The following is a 16,598-nucleotide window of genomic DNA, read 5'->3' on the forward strand; positions in this document are numbered from 1 at the left end:
AGCTGTGCCACCCAGCTGTCACACACTGCTATGCTCCACTCTGTCCTGGCATCCTGGCACACGGCTCCCTATGCCCACCATTATCTGCCTGTGTGTGTACTCCACATTTGTCAGGCCTTACGGTTGAAGATTATTAGCATGGAAAGGAGCAGGTTCAGGTTATTTATGTGGCATGAACCAATATGAGAGTCCCTCCATGCCCTTTCCCCACATCTCCAAGACAGTTGACTATCACTGACTTTAGCTAGCTTCCAACCTACCGTCCTTCCATGTTCTTCTGTCTTTTAATTAATCAAGTCAGCCTGTATGTGATGAAAGTTTTCTTTTCAAGTCAGTCTTGGAATTTGTCTGCAGTCATTTCCCAGTGGAAGCCATGTGCCTCCTCTAGACACCAGACCAATCTGCAGTCCCCCACTGCCGCTCTCACCACCCCAACCCCGCCGGGTAAGAGCTTCAATTACCCAGAGCACATCACCGCAAACAGCCACTTTACAGCCAACCACCTGTGACTCGACTGTGGGAAGCTTTGGCTGCAGCATTGCTGTGTGGGGGGAGAACAGCCAAAGCCTTGGGCTGGCCAGCCAGCCATTGATTAAGGGAATCAGTATTGATTAAGGGAGCAGGGGACATCTGGAATGGACCAATTTATGTCCCCACATCAATTATTCAAATGGCTGCCACTGAATTGGATTAGAGGACGATCTTCCTGCCATCGTTTCTACCCCTCTACAATCTGTACCCTCTCAGCAAGCTGTCGTCACAAGTCTCCTGACAAGTTAGCCCCTTGAAATGCAAACTTTCAGTTCACCACATGGGCATTTATTGTATACACAACTGGCACATCGGGACAATGCTAGGACAAGCCTTTTCTTTTAGCCCCCCTGATCACTGGCTAATACCCATAGCCGGTTGCAGGCCCACATTGTGTTGTCAGATTTGTTTCTCAGCTTGCCCTTCTGTCTGTGTGTTGACATCTTGAGGGCTTGAACGGAGCACAGAATGGCACAGCCTGGTAAAGTCTAGGCCAGAGGGTTATTCATATTCATAATGTTGGTGCTGGAAAAGCTGTGAAAATGTGTGCGGCTTTGTTCACGTATGGTGTGTTGTTTTTTTTGGGTGGGGGGTATTTGTGCTAATCTCTGTGTTATTATGCCTGGCGGGATGCGTCTTTGTGTATCATGCAGCAGTTGGCCCATAGAGACGAGCCAGCACTGAGCCCAGCTGATGGGCTCCTGTCCATTGTAGACAGGCTAACATGGTGGGAATGAGGAGTGTGAGTGAGCCAGGGACAGAAGCCCACAGGTGGCTGACTATGATAGAGGGCTGCCCTTTGTCTGCTGCCCCACCGGAGCAGCTCACAGAAACACTGATTTCTTTGACAATGATTGATGAACAGCTTTTGACTCTGTACTAAACAGCAGAATATTTTTAATTTTATTTTTAATTTTATTTACATTGTTTTACTCACAGCGTACTATGTAGGAGCAGTGGTGCATTACATACTTTTGATATTTATTTTCTGTTTCATGGCACTAAAGTAAATTTTGCTGTTAATTATCTGTAGCTACTTAATTTAAGAGCATGTCCATGTCAGCTGAGAAGACTGCGAACATGAAAGAAAATTAGGGGTCCAGATGTGATAAAGTGCTGAATAATTACTTCAAATTCAGAGAGGGTGATGGCAAAACTAAGAAATTCTTTTTGATTGGCAATGGTAATATTACTGAAATGCCTGCACTCACAAGTACTCTCAAGTACCATGATAACAATAATTGTTCCAGTTTTCCTGTTAAGAACAAACACATACTACAGGTCATTATAAAAGTGTTTTAATGTGCAAACACTTTTGATTTTGTCCATATTGTTTTGAATGTATTTGTATAGTTCATGGCTAAAAAATGTTTTGTAATGGTTTGAAATTGTGACTTGAGGAAGAGCAGTAAAGTGTACATCTGTCACAGTGTTGAGCCAAATCAATTATAGTTTGAAAACCATTTCCTGCTGTGGCTTATGCATGTTTCCATGTTTATGCAGCAGAGGGATTTTTGGAATCGTACCTGTCTGTTGCACCGCCATAATCCATTATCAACAGGAAAAAACGTGCAGGACATGTAAGCAGACAATAAAGTAATAATAAATTCACTGTACTTCTCAACCAGATAATCAATTTACGGTGTTGTATAGGCTCACACAGCTCTGGTAATTCGTGTTTCGGTGAGAGCATATGGTGCTGGAGCCTGGGGAGCAAATGTGCAGTTTAGAAGGAATTGCATGGTTGTTATTGATTAGGAGCTGAAATGAGGGAGAAGATTTGTGGAGCCCATAAAGGAGGGACTTCAGAGCATGGTGTATGTGTAGGTGTACGTCGTGTGTGTGTGTGTGTGTGTGTGTGTGTGTGTGTGTGTGTGTGTGTGTGTGTGTGTGTGTGTGTGTGTGTGTGTGTGTGTGTGTGTGTGGGTGTGTGTGGGTGTGTGTTTGTGTGTGTTTGTGTTTGTGTTTGTATGAGGAGGCAGGGTTGTGTAAAATCAATGGCAATGTTTAGCATAACAGGACACGTCTAGACCCTGTACCGTGCCGCTGATTTAGCAGGTGGTGGTGGTCAGGAGCGTTGCGTTTGGAGAGGAAGTTTCTAAGATTTGTTTACAATTGCGTATCACAATTTGAGCATAAATAGAAATTATTTTATTCAGTTAATTTATAATAATCACTTACTATTAGCTAACAGGGGGAGTCATTTAATAAGACTCAGATCCAAGCTTTTACCCTCAAGAAGAATTATCACACACTTTTTTGTACCATTGATATGACTCCAGCAGACTTGCACACCTTGTTTCAGCTTGAAGGTTACTTCAATGTTCAAACGCTTTGTTTTGAAACCTTTTGACAGACTCAGACTTGTATCTTCATTCTCCATCTGTAGTGGTTAGGGAGTTTCTGGCTGTGGCATTGAGTCCGTCTGATTTCTTTCCCACTCCATCCCTGCTGCCACCAGCAACACAAATGTTTACTAAGATAGAGCAGACGGAGGAGAATGGACTAATATCGGTAATAGCTCCCATCTGCTTGCGTACAGTTGTCAGTATCTCTGAGTCCACTGCTGAAATTAGACCCGTCAACCAGTGTCCAAGCTGCGCTCCTATCATCAATTCACCCATCCTGCCAGTCAGCCAGTTGACACAGCAGCCAGTTATCCACATGACAGCAGCCACAAGAGAAACATCTCTCCAAAAATACAGGCAATAACCAGATGTTTTAATAACAGTTTTTGGCAAGGATAAAGATCATCCGAGATTATTAAAATGATTTTTGGCAGTACTGTGTTGCAAAAACCGAAAACATATTAGCTCAGTTTTTGAAACAGTAATTGCACAGGAACAACCGACCGTCATACTGTGAGAGTCATTAGAGAAAGCTTGGAAACATTTTGGTGTGAGTAGTAAGAGACGAATGAACCTTAAGATGTTACAACCTTTTGAGAAAATGAAAAGATAAAAAGACAAAGACGATAAAACAAGATTTGAGCTTTTTGCACCAATCTGACACCTCAAAGTGTCAGAAAAATCCCCCTCTTCTCCACTGCCGTATGAATGCTCCAAGACCACTGAGTGTTAGATATACATCACAGACATGAGACAGAACAGCACCATTAGCCAGGCCAAACCATTACTAAACTTGAAGTGTTTTTATACCCCAAGATGACTGAGCTGTATGTCCAATCCTGTTTTTCTGTAACATTAGTTTCCTGCCTGGACCTGTTACTCAAACATGCCTTCCTTTGTAAGAGAACTTTGCCACGGCAGCTGATAGAGTGATATTAATCTTTTGAATTGCTCTGTTGACAGTAAATCTAATAGTCTCTTGTCTTGAAGATAAGTCTGTTAAGCTGAGGTGGCCAGGGGATGGATATGGGTTCAAATCCCCAAAGCTGGAGGGTTCAGCCTTATCGATTATCCAATCCTGTAACCCCACATGCCCTCTAACACTGATTGCCTCAACAGCACCTCCTCATCTGTGCATCACTTTATCTCCACGTGGATAGACCTTCTAACCTTTTTTCTTTTTTTTTTTCTTATTATTTCTCCATGGCCGCATCACATCAGTGTGACAGCAAGGTGGGGGTCTGGGGTGAAAGGGCTTTGGTGATCATGGGAGTCTGGAAAACCACCCCCGGTGCGAGGCAATCATAGCCAGCTCTCTATCATCCTGCCCCCTTCGCTACCTCCATCCAACCTCTCCCAACCCATCAGCCCTCAGAGTTGCCTCTCTCCTCCCTTCCATTATTCCCACCTCACTGGTCAGAAAATTAGGGTGACACTTGGTGGCCTTCCCTCCTTTCCTTACCTCTCTTTCTCTCTCTCTCCTTCCACATTCCCTCTTTCCATTTCTCACCCATTACTCCCAGTTCACTGGTTGGTATATGGAGGGTGACACTGGGCCAATTCAATCTCTCGTCCCGCGTCAGCCGCTCAGGCTTTCGTAGTGCCGCAGCCTCCCCTCTATGGGCATACTCATCCAGCAGGTTGTCACTCTGTTTTCTACACTTCACTCCTCCCCTGCCCTCCTGGCTACGCAGAACTTTCTATTTCCTCATCTGTCACTCCTGTTTTCCATTTACTTGTCTTTTTTTTCTTCAGCTTACCTCTGACTTTTAAAGTCCTGTGTGTGTGTGTGTGTGTGTGTGTGTGTGTGTGTGTGTGTGTGTGTGTGTGTGTGTGTGTCTGGGAAGGTGTTTTTTAAGAAGGCCTGGTTGTGCTGGCATATTGATATTCTTTATTGTGTAGCTGTACCAGTTGAAAAAGTTGATGTTGCAAAAAGTCCGCCATGGAAGCTGTGTGTTTTATGAGATAACGAAGCTGATGGGCCACTAGTACAATCCCCAAACTAGTACATTAAAGTGTGTGTTTTTACTGCCTTTGATGTGATATTGAATAATGCAGATTGCAGAGTAAAATAAACCAATGTGTTTACTGCACAACTACAGCTAAGCTTTGTAGACTGATATGTGCTCAGAGGCAGGGATTTCCCTCTTTGATTCCCGAATGGCTTCAGGTCTGCTAGACCGGCTTCAAGAGGAAGAAGCTTATAGGTTCAACTAATCTTTACCAGTGCTGCTGTTTCCTAATTATTTTGGCAGCGGATATTTGAATTCCGTTCATTATAATGACTAGGGTTACATCATGTCAGGAAACACCTCTCATTAAACCAGAAAAGCTTTTGTAACCTGCCTCTTGACAATATAAATAAGATCCATGGATTTACCCATGGAGCTTATTTTACTGCAATTTAGATTAGGAGTTAAGCAGCATTTGCATCACTTGGAGTAGTAATAGGCCGAGTTGGAGCCAAACACAATGAGAGGTCCAGGCCCAGTGAGCCAGTCTTACTCATTAATTAAAAAATCCATCAGCCAGTTTCAAACCTCAGATGGAATGGAAAAGTTGTCAGTGTTGGGGAAATGAAATTGAAATTTACATCTGTATGATTTACATTCCGCCCTGCCGAATCCTGTTTGTGTCTTTAAGCTTTACTCATTAAGATAAGGTGAAGGAGAAGAGTTGGATGAAGCTTTCAAAACAACTTTATGCTAGAAATAGTAGTTTAGAAGTATAATTTTCAAGGATGCTAGCTGCTTGAACGCATGAACATCTGGCTGCATAAATCTAATATCTACTGCTGCTATCAGCTGCTTCTACCTCGGGCTGGGTACTCAACTTTGAGACTTTTACGGCATCTACCGAATTGCTTCAATACTACGGAGTATCAGAAAATGTGTTACAGATTTAGAAAGAAACATAAAGTAAGATGTCTCACTCTGCTACTAGGCAAGTACTAGGAGCAGTGCACAAATGTAATTTCTTATTTTAAAAAAAAAAATCATTTTATAAAATAATTATTGGGAAAAGTATTGTTCAGCAACTGGTATCGAACATTTTAGTACCAGTATCAAAAATATTTAAACAATCCATCCCTACTTCTAACGGACCAACCAAGTCTCCCAGTGTCAGTTGATTGTAGCTGATTTGTGGGCCCAGCTCTGTTCACTCTGTTCCCAACTTGTTTGTTTTGGTCTTGCCCAGCATGAGAAGGATTTGTCATTGGTTAGAGAAACTGATTTGGAAGACCAACTCAACCACTATGATGACAGTGGTTTGGACTGAATTGGATGTCATCACTGTGTGAGTAGAAAGGAAGGCTTACAGTATGACTGTTGGATGCTGATTTACATATTATTTAGAGATTTACTCTTTGAGCTAGTTCTATTCAGAATTTGACTATTCAGTGTATGCACTCAGAGCATGACTTCCCCTGTGCAAAGATTTGTTCCAAACTTTGGTTTCTTTATCTTGCCCAGTGGTACTGTGGAAAATCAGGCCATGGACTGGGAATTAATTGGATAAAACTATAATTTGAATAATTTAGATACTTAACAAAGTCTAAAATGATTTGGGCCATTATGCATCTAAAAAGCAGAGGGCCTTCTTTTCATGCGAGAGGTCTTGTCCTGTTACTATATACAGTACAGTATTTCTTGTGAATCCTGACATGCAGTCGACAGCACAAAGAATAATTACAAATCTCAGAGTACAATAGAAAAGGCTCTTTGTTATGCATCTTTGTGCATTTATTCTCCTTTGCTCTGTCTGGGACCAGACAGTGGGAGACCTGAGATGGCCTCAAAATCCCTGAACACCCAGTCTGGCTGACATAGCACCTGTCACTAGGATGGAAAGGAAAATTGGTGGCACAAAGTGTAGTCTGTATGTTCAAGCACATTCCAAGAATTCAGATTTTTTGTGGGTTTCTTGTTACTGTTTTACACTGCGCATAAATTATATGTAGGTTGGTAGTGTGTAAGGCTTGGGATTAATATGACCAAACCCTTTAATTTAAACCCTTGTAATGCCTTGTGTTTTCAGACTGTAGCTGTGGCCCAGTACAGCACCTGCTTCACCAAGTCTCCTGTGCTGGTTTTGTTGCACCTGTTAGGGCAGAACAACTTACTCATTTATGATTATGATTTTGGTGACTTCAGCAAACTGTCAGCATATCTCCACCCACAGTTATCTTGTGAAGAGGTCTTGGAGGTTGACTGGATTCTTAAATATTTATCAAGCGTGCATCTTGCAGGAGGCTATGTGTTTCCCAGTGGAGTAAGGGGCATGTCAAAGTCTAAATCTGTCCCATAATACTTTTAGATTCAGACCATAGTATTTCAGATTTTGGTGTCTTTTTTTTAGAATTTGTGTATATATACTGTATATTTCAAATGTGGCTGTTAGCTTCCAACAAGACTGCAGTCAACAAACTGACACAAAGAACAAAAACAATCATGAAATGCTTGGTTTCATAATAAAGTTTATTCTATATTACAAATAGTATTTTGTTCTTGACTGCAAAATAGGAATGCATTATATTTACATACACAGGTATACAATTAATTATAACAAAGTTAGAGAAGCTCGCCTTATATCCCCCAGGTTTCGTTTTTATCTCTCGATAAGATACTCTTTATCTTTCAAATATGGTCTAGTAAAAGTCTTTTCTAGCATGTTTCTGTAACACCTGCTATAACACTGAGCTAGGAGGACATTTTTAGTTCCTACAAAACGTTTGAAGGTGGAAACTTTATCTGTGCTCTTGGCAACACAGGGTGGCTACTAGAGACAACCTTTGTTGCAGGGGAAGGGACAGGGCAGGGAGAAATGAAAGACAGGATGTTACATCGGGGGGCAGATTCACAATGGCAGTCAAGGACTCTGACCTTGTGTTATTTATTAACACAGGGCTGTGAGGGGAAACTTTGGGTATCTAGACAGAGTATGCATTGGCTACATGAATGATAGAGGTTCTTTGAAATTGTCTTAAGGTGTTTCAGTACTACATTTCTTACAATATTAATGCCAGCCTTGCTTGAATGAATCATCCAGTTGCTAAATCAATCCTTATTCCCCTCATTTTCCAATAATGTATTATTATAATATTGATATGTTTACTACATAACTTGTCCAGCAAACACCTTGTGAATGTACCCCTCTAAGTTGAAACAACAGACATTCATCATATCATATACCTGCGGACAGTAATTAATGGACAATGACTTGGAAATCTCACAAACATTTGACACAAGAGCTAAAACAGAAACAGTCACTTGCCAAACTCAGTCTTAAACATAAGTCTACTATCAAGCCTAATGTGCCTGTCTTATTAGAAAGTTGTGTTTATCTGTATGATAAATCACATGTATACGTTGTTTCTTCTGTGTGTTTTTCAAGAAAACAGAAAGGGAACACAAGTAAACTGCTGACTTTTGTTGCTTTTCATAAAATTGTTTGTTTTCATGAGTTGTTCCCATCTTTAGTGATTTGAAAACAGGGCTTCATCACTCAGAATGTTTCTTTTCTGTTCTGGGCTCGACTGATGGAGAAAAAAAAATTAAGCAGTTATCATGATGAATTAATCAATCTTATGCAATAAACAACTCTCAAAAGAAAATGTAATAGCAGCAAAGACAGAGCAAGACTCAACTTGCATCTTCTGTGTACCAAAACTAAAACCAGAGACACAGCTGTCACAAAACCGAGATGGCCTGCAATGGAGGGACAACAGAACAAGAAATTCAGAACAGGGTTCATGTTGTCTTTATGTGAGATCCATACTCGTAAAATGAACAATTGGCTTGTTAATGACTTTAAAGTCCCTATTAGTAGTAGAAGTATATAAATATCTTTGAGCAAGGCAGTTCCATTTCATACCATCCAAATAGGTCAACATGCAAGGGTATATAATATCTGTTTTATTTAGCATCTAACACTTCACAAAAACAATGGGTATGAGGTTCTGCAGTAGGGGTTGAACTGGATAAAGGTTCCACCTTAAACGAAAGTTATAGTTTTTATTACATGAACAATCCACTTTTCCATCTCAATTCTTCCAAGCAAAAGAAAGATAAAAGAACACATCCACATCATCATTGCAAGGCTTAATTTTCTTATTTTTCACTTTTTTTTAAATAAGTTTCTTAAATTGTTTACGTTTTACATGCGCTTAAAAAGCCAATAAAGGACCCAAGGTGGACCTAGGGCGGTCTTCACACATTCACATCACCACATGGGGCACGTTGTCAAGGCAAAAGAAAGGGCAGAGGTCAAAAGGTACGGAGGGCGCCTCCATCATCTCTCTTTCAATCGCTCTCTCCACAAGTCTTATATACTTTTAATGTCTATCATTTTCTCTTTATCCTGCCGTGATGTTCACATCTTGTTCTGTTCCTGCTCTGCTTTATCAGATTTTTTCTTTTTTTTTGTTTCTTTTTTTGAGGCTTGGAGAAGGCTGCCCCCTGCCGCCACTGAGGACAACTACACTAATACAGACAAGAGCGCCTCAACAGTTACACACTCAAGAGTTGGGGTTTTGCCGTATGCAACTAGCTACCATCTCCAACGCTTGTGCAAAACAGAAAAGAAAACTGGTAAGTCAGGAGCCGGACACAAGGGTGAACGGTGTGCCGAGAGCTGGAGAGACCTGGGACGATGGAAAGAGAAAGGAGGATCAGATCACCTCGCCCACAGAGCCTCTCACCTCGACACACTGAGGTCAGAAAAATCACACAGGTTTCTTAAAGTTCCAGTCACAATATTTTTTGTCCCAGAAGTGGTTGTCTTTTACATAGTCCTTTTGTCAGTTCCTCAGTGGCACTTTACAAATACATTTTTGACCGTTTTGAAAATTTCAAGCTCCTTTGGTTTTTTGGCTGACCGACTAAGTCCATCTTGTTTGATTTCTCCACACAAAAGTCTTTAAATAAGAACATCCTGGGAAAGAAGTGCTACCCTCACAACAGAGCTCCTGTAGGGAGCAGTCAGCCATCTCTGGCTGTATTGAATCATTCTTCTTATTTTTAATGATCAAGCAGTTTCTTACCCATTATATTTCAGTCAGCTCTTCCCTTTACCCCCTCCAGGGTTGGCGTAGATTTCTGGGCAGTCAGGATCTTGGGCAGCTGCTGATTGTGTGTGTATCTGTGCATGTGTGTGTGCTTTGATAGACCGTCGCAGTGGCGGCACAAGATTGGAAGTGGCAAGAGCCAGACAAAGACTGCTCCTGGTGTTTCGATTAGCAGTCAAAACACTGTCTTCCAGAGTTGGTTGTGTGCTTCTTACAGAGAATCCAACTTGGGTCGGGGCCTCCGGGTTGTCTAATAGGTTAATTTTGCAGTAGCCACATAAGCCAGATGGAAGCAGAAATCATGAGCATTTTCTTTTTAAGTAAATGTATGCTGGGCAGGGGAAAATGTGCGAATGTTGCAAAGGGGTATAGATTAGGGATGCTCTGGTTTGTAAAGTTTTAGTGTCAGTCACATTTCAATAAAGGAGAAGTTCAGAGAAGCACTAATCCTTCCCTACCCCCATCAGTCTTTTTCTTAAATACAACTCCAGCTACATTGAAAGAACACAAGAACATTCTAGGTTTGCCTGGACTCGCCCCAAATTTCGCAGATATGTATGCTTCGTTTGTAGGTACAGTGTAAACTTGGCAAACCATCCTTGCATTAATTTTCTTCAGAGGTGTTCATTTGGCTTGCAGTCATCAGGTTTGATGTTTCCCCTTGATTCCGTATATTGAATATAGAACTACAATAAACTGGACTCTAGAGATGGTTTTATTTTCTATCCTATTTTTGAAAAAAGTTCTCAACAAAATGGACACCCAACATTGTGGTTTTTAAAGAATTACCTATCAGTGTAAATTCTTGAAGGCAACATAAAAATGTTTTTTTCCCCTCTTTTCTTCCAGCAGGGGGACTGAAGTATGCCAATATGGCCAGCTTTCAAGCAATCACCCCTTGAAGCTCTCCCTGTGGTGAAGCTGAGGGATCCCCCGCATTGCACTGTGGGAGACGCCAACCTCAACCCCGAACCACCCTTCAGATATATTCAGGTAAACTAGTCTATGCAGCAGAGTGGATGAGGAAAACAAAATATTTCTTGGGGAAGAGGAAGCAGAAGAAAGGTCAAGGAAGAAGTCATCTTTGAAAGGCGGAGGGAGGATGTCACATGATGAAAAAGATGGGGACAGGTCTTCGCTCAGGCACGGCTCGGTTTCTGATGGGGTCTCTTCCCAGTGCGCCCTGGGAAGTGCGGTCCTCAGCTCTCCAGACTCATGAAGGCCACCACCTGCTCCAGCTTGAAAGCCAGCCTCTGTTTCCTGGCTGCATCGTCCTGCTCCAGTGCACACACAATCTGCCAGCAGGACAGTGAGGTAAACACAGACACATTACTAAAAGCACTCAACATAACAATATTACTGTAGAAACTCTAAAAAGTCTTAAAGGAATACTCCTCTGGAAATCTTTTGAACATCATATACTCTTGTAGCTTCCTCCTTGTGGATGACAATACAGTGGATTCCAATGGCAAACCCAAGAATAAAAAGTATCAACATGTCTATAAAGTCTTCTCTAAACACCTAAACCACAACAGGATTAGGATAGTATCAAAGTTATTGGCGTGGCAAGACTTTTTTTGGAAAAAGGCATATATGTTGATGCCTTTTGTTTCTATATGGATGGGCATTGGAATCCATTGTAACTGCTATGAATACAAGCTGAGTACAGCTGCCATTCTTCACAGAGAAGCAAGCTACAAACTTTTGAGAGACACCTTTGAAGTGTACAGGGAGTGTAATTTCCATCAGCTATGAGAGAAATTCAAAATTGTCCTGTTACTGTCTGGTCACCATAATCTAAATGAGAAAAGAGAGCTGATGAAGATAATACAGTCATTTAGATAACATTCAGTAATAAGCTTTGGTGATTACATTTTGCCCTGGGCTTTGCCTCTCAGGCTGCATACAGGCTAACCATCTGATTGGTGGAGTGTGTTAGGGAGTACACAGCCTGAGCCTTGAGACACTACTCAGGACAAAAAACCCCTGTACATGTTTTCAGGTGAAATTTTATTTTATTTTATTTATTTCAGGATTTATTTTAAGTAGGGTCAGCTCATTAATATATAAAGCAGAATAGCACATTTCATTAGTTTGTGCTCTTTGCTAGATTGATATCACTGTAGATTTTTATATAAAATCAATGTCCAGTAGAGTATTCCTTTAACTCTTCTTACCAAAAAAAATCAATAACATCAGTGGGTATAAATTGTTTTAAAATACACCTGTGTCATCATTATGTAAGTGTAAGTCTGAGTATTACATACCTCCTCAGTATATTTTCCCACATAGGAGTAAATCTCACTGAGAGAGCTCATGCTGTTGAACTCGTTCATGTGCATCCGTGACTGTTCTGCCAAGTAGGCGTTCATGTCCTGGTCGCTGATCGCTGGCATCTTATTAATGTCTGAGTAGTACCTATTAATAGGAATAAAACAAAGCATAAACACGTTAGGACTATGTTTACTGTCGAGAACATTGTTAGAAACGTGTGTGTGTTTAAATGTGGATAGTGCAATGTAGCACAGAAGCAACAAGTGTGTTGCACAGTAACATGTCTGAAATGGAGTCATAGTAGACACTGACAGGCCTTAGATTTCAACCTTGAACATCACAACAGAACACATCCACTGCATTGAGGTAAGGGTAATCAGTCACTGTCAGCAGCAGCTGTGTTGCCCCTATCAACTATGTTAATTAAAGCTGGTTATTTACATATTAAATTCCAGTAGCTGCAGCCGCTCGAGGACAAGCCCAGAGTTTGGCTGGATAATTCTGGGCATGTATGAGGAAGAGATGCATTTGCCAGGAAGCAAGTCTTCAGAGCAAACTGAGCAAAGTAAAAAGGCAGGTGGGTGTTGCACCTTTGCACAGAGGTCACATACACACATCAACACCTGTTCAGTGCTGGAGGGCAGTTGTAGGGAGCTCCTAGCAGGGTTTGTTCGTGTAGAGGCCAGGTGTGCTTGTTTTAGGAAAAAGGTTTTTTAGAAACAAATGCTTTAAAAAAGTGACTGGAAGGAAATAACTAATATAATTAAAAAATGAACTGCTATCTTTGAGCTTTTTTTCCCAAGCATATCTGCTAAAAGCTTGCAGTCACATATTTCAGCTGTCCGTCTCTTATCCGAGAGGACAGATATGCTTTGATTTTGCATGTAAAGCATGAATGAGCTGTCTATCACCGTGCTAGACTGCCTTTCACTTGCGCAACCTAAAGCAACTTTTTAGGTTTCAAGTCTTTGTTCTTGTGTCTTGTGCATGTCTATGTAAAAACTGCGTTTATACTGTTTTAAGATGTAGTACATACATATTTTCCTACAATTCATGGAGTTCCACTGAAATTTGCTTTTAGGAGGTATAATGTTATAGTAATAATATTTCATACATATGTTCATATTTTTTTTACTGACTTACATTTACAAAAGCTGCTGCCAAATAATGAAATTTAGATATTTATAGCATAGTGATAATAAGAGCTGCACCATGAGCTGTCTTGATGTTATCTTTGCAAATGTACTGATCCATATGCAAACAACCTTGTAAACAAATAATGTTATGACAGCTGTGATGGATTTGTCATTGTCTGGGGACCATCAACTCCCACATCAAATTCGAGGCAAGTGTCAGTATCTCACTAGTCCGCTTCACTTCACAGCCCCAAATTAATAACATCAACATACTGTAGCAAGTAAAAAGCTCTGTGGGATATCATGGCTCTGCCCAAGTACACTGCCTCCAAACCCCAGATAGAAAAAAAACTTTGTAAAACTGCTGAAAGTGCATACTTGTCCAATTGTTGACTTGTGTAATTTATTAGCATTTCAATTGGTTTTCTTTGTAGGTTGAGTGAAGCATAGTAAAAACACAGTGTCTGCATGTGTTCTGTCTGTACAGAAAAGCACTGAACAAGCAGGGCAGATTTCCTTCTTGAGATACACGTTTGCATTAGCCTGCTCACCAGGTAAGGATGTTCTACCCTTACAATTAAGCTGAAAGGAGCATGAAGGAGAGAGACAAGGAGGACATCTCCTCTTTACCTCTACAGTGTTCACTTTCTTTCCTCTCCCTTTGCAGTCTTCTTTCATAGCTGCTGCAGTCTGTATTTTAAATCCTTTCCTTGGCATGACCCTTACTTTGTCACGGTTGGACAGCAGAGTGAAGCAGCACTAGATCCACCCTTACTCAGTCATTACTATGTTACTGAGGCTTTTCCAACTGAATAACATAGTTCCACTGTGGGGAGTTCATTGATGACAGTATTGCTTCCCCAAACTTGCAACTCAGGAATGATTTATATACACTACAGGACAGTGGGATGTTTCTTTTTACAGATATTCAGACAAACCGTATTTTCTGAAAATCCCAGAGCATGCATGGATCTTTAAGAATAGTGTGTACACACAAACCTCTGATATAACCCTGTGTGTGAGCTACTAAACATACATACTAAATACAGGCTAAAATGTCTGCTTGTGCTACCCCCTACAGCAGCCATCTCTGACTAGACAGATCATTTTTCTGCTCACAGTATCCAAACATATCCATGTATGAATCAGCAGAGGACCCTCACACATATTTGTGTTTATGGCAGACCACAGACACAAACGCACATAGGACTAATGAGTACGGTCCTGAGCCTGAAGCTCCACATTTGGTTCCACCCATTCAAGCAGCGCACATATATTCTCATCCTGAGGCTTGCCTCGTGACGAAGCTACGACACATAAATACTCTGACCGCTTCACACTATCCCATCTTTTATTCAAGACCTCTGCGCCTCCCCTGCTGACAAATAAATTTAATAAAACTCTCATTTTAACAAATTACCGGCTTCTACTGCTTCCTCTCCCTCTCTCTTTTCCCCACACAGACTCCTCCGTACTGTAGATCTCGAGCCCTGGGCGCTCCCATCCATTCCCACTGTGTTGTAATTTGGATTGTGTTTCATGGCCCATAGATCACAGCGCTACCATTGCATTCTGTGTGTGTTGGAATGAAACATGGCTAATGCAGCTTTTCTGATGTTTTCACTCACATAGGTGTCCAGCACACCCACACACACACTCACACACTGCATTTTATGGACAGCACAGCTCACCTCTCCACCCAGCTCTTGTAGCTGGGAATGTCCTTGGCATAAAGCAGCTTGTTGGAAGGTGAGTCCTTCCCAAGGCGGTGTTCTGAGGTGGAGCAGGAGTCCATGAAGGTCTGGGCCACCACAGACAGACAGGCATCTGTGATGCTGCTCTTATGTATGTCAAACACAAACTGGGGGTTCTTGATCACATTCACCCAGAAACGCAGAGGTAGGCTGGAGGGAGAAAAAGAGAGCAAACTAGTTTAGGGGCAAACTAGTCGTGATTATACAAGTTCAGAACTTTTACTTTTTCCATTACTGTCAAATGTTTGTTGGTGTGCCGCGATCTCCATTCAAATGGGCTTTCCTGAAAGTTCAATATTTCATATTCCTACAACAAGAAATGCTAATGCTAATTGTGGGTGCTTTAACTCGTTTTACCATTACTGAATTTGTACTGCAACCTGTAAACAAAATGTCATCTGTTAAAAAAATTCAAAGAGCTAATGAGAGAAAATGACTTATACCATTTTAGGCACATTAATGTAGTCTGCTCTGCAAAGTACTGCATTGCATTGATTGTTCAGTTCCATCTCAGTGACAGAATGCTCAAATAGGCATGCAAACAGAGGAACAAAGAGTGTAAAGTAAAACAACAGTCTGTGTCCAGTTCAACTGCTCTGAGATTAAGTCCCTAAATGTCATTTTTATATTTGCTACAGACAGTCAGGCAATAGACATGAGCATATTATGCGCCAGAAGGGGGACGAGGATTCATTCACTTTGCAAAGCTAGTACACAGGCCCTGCTGTTGCCGATGTGCTCTATTTGATGTGTGTGCTCAATTCAATAAAGCCTTTATCTTTAAAACCAGGTGGTGGCTGGCTCTCATTTTTTCCAGCAGTGTCCAGAGGTCCTCGCTGGGGGCCGCACAGTGACACAGTTCATATTACCTTGTTTGTGCAAGTGGGTTCTATTTTGTGCCTGTCCAGAATAATAAAAATATACAAGTCTGTTTATTTGCTGGGCTTGTTTCTGCCAAAATGAATAGATATAGGGCGAGCTTTATCTGTGTGTTGCAGTGAAAGGGCTCAGGTGGTATTAAGAAAGAGCTGAGTGTTACTTGGATCTCTATATCTTTACTATTCTCTGGGCTATGCGCTTTTAGCTGATGCAGGAAAAATCAAACAAGAAAGACACTGCAGTCCAGCCTCTGTGTGGCATAGTATCAAAGGATGAGGGGAAAAAACCCAGAAAACTGAAATGCAATAATTTAAATATCACCGGTGCTCCCCACCATCCCACTAAGCATTTATCCTAGCACAACCACCCACAAAGCCATTCAGATGTACAATCTAACAAAAGAGGATTTGGGCTCAGAGGAAGAAAAAACTGCATTATGACTTGAAAATTAATCTAGGCAAAGAATCTAGTGGGATTAGGTGCAGGGATCAAAGGGATATTAACGCCACTGCTGTGCCCCCTTGATTGTTGACAATCTGCCCCAGCTGCCCTGTGCTTTGAGGTATGTGCTGCTCCAGTGGGGCAGTGGAAACAAAAATGAGGTTCCCCA

General features: G+C 41.4%; 1 protein-coding gene and 2 long non-coding RNA genes across 3 annotated transcripts in view; 2 read left to right on the top strand and 1 right to left on the bottom strand.

The window, feature by feature from the left end:
• The window catches only part of LOC127358703 (uncharacterized), a 73,489-nt gene extending 64,102 nt beyond the window's left edge, over window positions 1-9,387 (top strand). Inside the window, exon 3 of the long non-coding RNA XR_007882503.1 lies at window positions 9,319-9,387. This is a non-coding gene — a long non-coding RNA (uncharacterized LOC127358703). The remainder of the gene's footprint in view (window positions 1-9,318) is intronic.
• Window positions 7,340-16,598, bottom strand: part of plxna4 (plexin A4) — a 227,703-nt gene continuing 218,444 nt past the window's right edge. Inside the window, exons 30-32 of the mRNA XM_051391941.1 lie at window positions 15,047-15,259; window positions 12,213-12,363; window positions 7,340-11,240 (exon numbers count right to left, since the gene is read on the bottom strand). Of these exons, the coding sequence (XP_051247901.1) occupies window positions 11,145-11,240; window positions 12,213-12,363; window positions 15,047-15,259 (460 nt within the window). The 3' untranslated portion in view covers window positions 7,340-11,144. The remainder of the gene's footprint in view (window positions 11,241-12,212; window positions 12,364-15,046; window positions 15,260-16,598) is intronic.
• LOC127358702 (uncharacterized) lies at window positions 11,164-15,051 on the top strand. Its single transcript, XR_007882502.1, has 3 exons — window positions 11,164-11,259; window positions 12,675-12,796; window positions 13,843-15,051. It is a non-coding gene; the product is annotated as an uncharacterized LOC127358702 (long non-coding RNA).

This window comes from Dicentrarchus labrax, unplaced genomic scaffold (genome assembly GCF_905237075.1).
Source record: "Dicentrarchus labrax unplaced genomic scaffold, dlabrax2021, whole genome shotgun sequence".
Taxonomy (NCBI): domain Eukaryota; kingdom Metazoa; phylum Chordata; class Actinopteri; family Moronidae; genus Dicentrarchus; species Dicentrarchus labrax.